General features: G+C 49.1%; 1 protein-coding gene across 1 annotated transcript; it reads left to right on the forward strand.

Annotated features, from left to right (window-relative positions):
- Nucleotides 1-341: 341 nt before the first annotated feature.
- On the forward strand, nt 342-2,552 carry LOC117150357 (carboxylesterase 1E). The gene is made up of 2 exons (XM_033317216.1): nt 342-1,271; nt 1,350-2,552. Exons 1-2 carry the CDS (start codon nt 369-371, stop codon nt 2,481-2,483), a joined length of 2,037 nt encoding a protein of 678 aa, XP_033173107.1. The 5' UTR covers nt 342-368; the 3' UTR covers nt 2,484-2,552.
- The last annotated feature ends 3,168 nt before the right edge of the window (nt 2,553-5,720 follow it).

Below are 5,720 nucleotides of genomic sequence, written 5' to 3' on the forward strand. Positions count from 1 at the left end.
AAAGTGTTTGCTCGCTGAAAAGTTGACCGCAAATCCCCCGGCTAATTCCAGATTCGGAGTGACTCAGTGAACTATAACTGGCATGGAGTACGTGATTAGAATGCCGGAGAAACAAACGCTGCCCCAAACATGGCCTTATCCAACTTATCCAACTGGAAGCACGCAAACAAGGCGGCCGCAAAAGTTTAGCTTTAGCTTTGTTTTTTATCATTTGTGATGCTATTTTTGAGCTGCTCATTGTTTTTATTTTACTCCCCGCTGTTATTTATCGCCAAGCTGAGCAAGTAGCCGGCCTCGCTTTTGAGCAGGGGATCCGATTATACTGCCAGCCAGAGCTCAGTTCCCAGTTGACAATCGAGCGAGGCGAAATGCAATCTCAGCTGAAGCGGAACACTTTGCTGCTACTGCTAGTTTCGGTAGTGATCTTGGCCAGCTGCGAGTCTGGCGGGGGTGCGCACGTTCGGGTGAAGCGGATAGTGGGTGGCAAGCAGTCGAAGGCGCCGCCCGTCGATGATCCCGTGATCTTCGCGAGACTCTTCGATCGCGATGCGCGAGTGGAGGGATTCCGGAATCCCAGCACGGGCATCTACTCGTTCCTGGGAATGCACTACGCGGAGCCACCTGTTGGTCCCCTGAGATACTCCAGACCGGTGTACAAAAGGCTGGCTGGTGACTTCAATGCCACCAAGCATGGCCCACCTTGTATACAGCCGCATCCGCAGTTTCCCCAGAGGATTATCGGCGATGAGGATTGCCTACTGCTGAACATCTACACCCCGCAAATGCCGGATGAGAGCACGGGGCTGCCAGTGTTCGTTTGGATCCACCCGGGTGGCTATCGATATGGATCGGCGGCCCAGTACGATGCGACGCCCATGGCCCAAAGGGGCGCAATCGTGGTGGCTCCTCAGTATCGCCTGGGATCACTGGGAATAATGGGGGATGGCACCAAGCAGTTCGATGGCAACCTGGCCATGTTTGACTTGGCCGCCGCTCTCCGTTGGGTCACCGATTACATCTCATACTTCGGGGGCAATCCAAAGCAGGTCCAGGCCATAGGCCACGGATCCGGAGCAGCCAGTGCCATGTATCTATCGATGTCGCCGACATCGCGAAGTGCTGGCGATGTTCACGGAGTGGTGGCCATGTCGGGAACAGCTCTCTCTCAGTATGCCATGGATAAGGAACCCGTTCAGAGCGTCCAGGAAGTGGCCAAAATCAATGGCTGCCCCACAGGAAACGAGCTGGAAATCGTCAATTGCTTAAGGAGTGTAAGTTTATATAGTATAATCATCCACCCAAATGTTTATATGGATCTAAGATAGAAATTTGTTGTCTATTACGTATAGAAAAGTGCTGAGGACATAATCAAGAACGATGATAAAGTTCAAACGGAGCGTTTGGCAGGACGTGCCCTGGTCAAAGGACTAACTGGAAACGTAGGCTTCCAGCCGCACATCGAAAGCGAGGACGATGGTAGGGCACTGCCCAGCTTGATAGTTGGAGAACCGGAGCAGCAGCTGAAGAGCAGTAACTTCTCGGGGATTCCCCTGCTCACTGGCGTCACCAAGCACGAGACAGCGAATTCCGTCACTGTGGAAACGATAGAAAAGGTCTTTGGATCGGCGGAGCAGTTCCTCGGATCTCTAAGTGACTCTCTAAAGAAGTTGACTAGTTTTCTGAAAATCGACAAGCTAACCGGTCAGATCGCCAAGCCGGAACTGCCGGGCCTCACGAGTGTCCTCACTCCCACTCTCCAGGACGTTTGGAAGGTGCCGCAGGCGCTGAATGTGGATCAAGTGCTGTCCAAGGTGGTGGAGTCCACAACCGACGTCCTGTTCAACCTTCCGGCTGTTCTGACCACCCAGGTTTGGTCCAAGCTAGCTCCAGCCTTTATGTACAGCTTCGAGTACAATGGCACCAAGTCGAAGGGAATAAACTTCCTGAAGGGTCTGCCCATTGTTTCGGAAACAGCCCACGATAAACCGGAAACGGTGGGTCATGGTGATGAGATCGGCTACATGTTCGATGCAAATGACATATTCGGGAATCCCATGGAGGAGACTCGTTTGACCAGCGCCGAGGATCTCAAAGTGCGCAACAACCTCATCGATCTGCTGGTCAAGTTTGCCAATAAGGACAAGGAAGATGGCGGAAAGAGTTCCATTTTCCAGAGTGTCACGGGAAAAGCCACGCCTTTTATCAAAATAGATACGAAACTGGAGACCTCCAATGATTTCCGCTTCTGCGAATTGTCCGTTCTGGGCGCCTCACTTTCTCCGCTGAGTTCCACCAGCTGTGCGGGATTGGGTAATTTGCTAGGCCAACTTGGAAGCCTGGGAGGCGGATTGGGAGGCACCCTGGGAGGAGTGGGAGGCACCCTGGGAGGAGTGGGCAGCAAATTGGGATTGGGTGGCAATGGAGGAGGTGGTAATCGGGGCATAAAACCGGGTGGTGGTGGTCTCGGTCTTGGAATTCTATAGGTATAGTGTTACCTCTATCACATTGTTGTGTACTTAAGGAATAATAAACGAGAATATTGTAATCCATAATCTATATGCATGACGCACTGGTCAGACAACTTGTCCAGAGTGCAAGGCTAATCATTTATTTATCTGCCGCATAAACGCTCGTAAAGTTTCCCTTTCATTTCGAGTGCAGATTTGATAAATCCGGCTGGTTCTATTGATTTAAGCTGTAGCCATGACTGGTCGCTCAATTAGCAGAGCTCTGTGCCGGCTCAATGCCTGCCGCACTAATCTTCCTATTGACTTTGGTTGGCCCCTCCAAAAACACCGACCCCCTGAAACGACACCCATGGCATCCAGAGCCACAACTGAAAAGCGGCGATAAGCAAATTTCCGGCGCGCAAAATTTAAACAAAGAGAGAGAAATTTGTTAGATGAATGGATGGGCGAGTGCGGAGAGCGGAGGAGCTGGGGTCTGGATGGAAGTTGGGGCCACCAGGCAGTTTTATAACTTGTGGCCAGATCTTAGCCCGGGAGCCTTCTGCATAATGTTGATGATGGTTGGCACTGGCAACAGTGCAAACAATGGGCATAAGCCCCAGCCGACGAGGATGGGGAATGGGCTGGCTGGGAATGGGGGCAGGGGATACGAGTTGCCTTGACGCCTTTGTGCAAATTCCCGGCAAGCGTTGAACTATGACCAAAAATGCCAAAGCCAAGCCAGAGCCAAAGTCGAAAGCCGAAACCAAAGCCGGCTTATGGCGTCGGAGTTCCAGCCTTGTTCCCGGACAGCTCCACTGCCCACTCCACGGTGGGGTTCTGCTGCCAAGTGACGATATTATTAATATTATTAAAACTAATTTCATGAGTTTAAATCATTATCCACTCAAATGAAAGAGCAGTTGGGGCTGACTGTCTTTGGAAGCGACTGAGGAAGGGAGATGATGATTCTTCAAGAATTTTTAAAATATAATTTCTATGACTAGGAAAGAAAGAGTTTAAACCTATTCTTGGGCAGTTGCAATTGCGAAACTTTGATATATTAATCATCCGACCCGATGTCCCGGCAATTACGACATCTGCGGCAGAATTAATGGGCAGAGCATTTCCAGCGGAGCGAGAAAAACTTTACAATTAATTAGGCAACAGATGATGAACGATGATTATAGTTGGCGAAGCAGTCGTAAATGGAAGATGTCTCCATTTGTCTGGTCAGGGATTTAATGGCGCCCATAAAGGCATTACGGCTGCGGAGTCCGGAGTCCGGAGAACACAGGTCTGCGAATAACAAATGATTAGACGACGATGAAGATCAAAGCCGAGTGCGGGCTCTCCCACCCGTTTAACTGCCATAATCACCCTCTGCAGCGGATTCATTTCAGGACTTCACTTCATTACGAGCCAGTTTACCTGGACGAGCTTCAATTGGCATAAATCAGAGGCCTTTTATGGCTAAAGTGTCGTCCAATTTCGGAAAGTTTTCCCCGCCCTGGAAAAGTGCGGAGCGGGGCGCTAGTTTTCCCAACCAGCGTGGTGGGGCAATTTTTCTTCATTAATGCGTAGTTACGCAATTTCCGTATACAAAAAGTTTTCCACTCTTTGCGTTAATTTTGGCCAATTCAGACGCAGCACCAGCTGAAATTGCACACCCCAGCATCCAGCTCCCCCACTTTTCCTCGTCCTCATGCCACCCCTTCAAGGATCATCATTCTGGTTTTTGTGGTCGTGCCCGGCCTATTTCGAGTCTTTTGCCAAAATTAGTTCCGCCCCTCGATTTATATTGTCATTTCGTGCGTTTCGATTGTGTAAAGCAATTTCCCCCAGAAAAGTCGCAGAGATGGATGTGGGCAGGGGATTCCCCACCACACACACACACACACACACACATAGTTTCGGTTGAGTTCTAGTCCTGTCTGTGCGGCTGGTTTTCGGCTTAGCTATTCCATCAAGTTACGCCATTGCGGCGTGTCCTGGCACATCCTGCTGCTCCCCCTCCTCCACCAAAAATGGAAATGTTGACTGCAATACAATTGTAATTCCCCCCACCATGTGTGTGCTTTGGGGCTCGGACCAAGGTGCATAAATTAGGCCAGTCATTTACTGTTAATAGCAGTTGGCAGCAGCAGTAGCAGCTGCTCCAGTTGCCCAATGTTGTGTACTTTCCAAATTACTTTGCGTTTGCCAACTTTGACCCCAGTGGATTGGCAGCTCTGGCAGATTTCGGCTTTGAGCCAACATTTTTAGGTGAGCAAGGAATTTCAATTTGTGCTAATCCTTTCAGTGGCTATTTCGACTCAAATACTAAAACTACTAGTAATCCTTGATATTTAAACAAAGGTAATTTGAATTTATTCGGCATTATATTTCGTGGGGCTTAACATCCTATCTATTTAATGCAGTTAATCCTAATTGATCGGCGCTGCCATGGACTGAATGTTTGGGGGTAAAACTATAATTTGGGCTTTCAATAGGCGCTATGGCCGAATTCAGAGCAACAATTGGTCTAATCCAAATAATGGAATTTTGAAGCCGATGCTTCTGGCAGACCGAGCTTCAATTTCCGAGTGCCATCCTCCACAGGCCCAGCTCCCCACACTCTGCTCCTCCCACTCGATGCGGCTGACTGTCCATCAGTTTCGATTTGAATGAGCTGCAGGATGTGGATGGGGATGAGGGTGGGGCCGACCATGAGGGCTGTCAGCCTCAATTTTGGGCCAGCCACTTGGCCATTGTTCGAATTTTGACATAAGCAAAAATCCCAGCTCAATCCCCCCTTCCAGCTTTTCTCCCCATCGGATATGTGCACTGCAAGAGCATGTTCTTTTTTTTATGAGTGTAATAGGATTAGACTGCTACTGCTCGTAAAAAATTAAATTAACTTTAAGGCGGTAGAAAGGTATGCCGTATTTAATTTTGAATATTATTGGCTGCATATTTTCATGGAATACTATTACTCTTAAGTACCCTTACACGTTTTCTCGCAGTGCACGTCTAAACATAATGCTCGGATTATGAGCTGCGCTTCGACTACGTCAATTGCAGTCCAGTCAAATTCAGTCCTGTTCACTTGATTCACTCGATTCACTCGCATTCAGATGCGTTTGGACAGAATTGAGTGAGTTGCTCGAAGGGCTGCGGCGGGCCTCGTTCTTGGCGTCTCTCTAATTAAAATTGATTACCATAATTTGGGGTATTGATTGGCCTCGAACACGCACAATGACCAAGCCGAGTAGCCCGCAATTCTCACCCATT

This window comes from Drosophila mauritiana, chromosome 2L (genome assembly GCF_004382145.1).
Source record: "Drosophila mauritiana strain mau12 chromosome 2L, ASM438214v1, whole genome shotgun sequence".
Classification (NCBI taxonomy): Eukaryota; Metazoa; Arthropoda; class Insecta; order Diptera; family Drosophilidae; genus Drosophila; species Drosophila mauritiana.

Coding starts and splice junctions, on each gene's coding strand:
- LOC117150357 (XM_033317216.1), top strand. CDS start 369: ATGCAATCTCAGCTGAAGCGGAACACTTTGCTGCTACTGCTAGTTTCG. Junction 1,272..1,349: donor TCGTCAATTGCTTAAGGAGT/GTAAGTTTATAT, acceptor TATTACGTATAG/AAAAGTGCTGAGGACATAAT.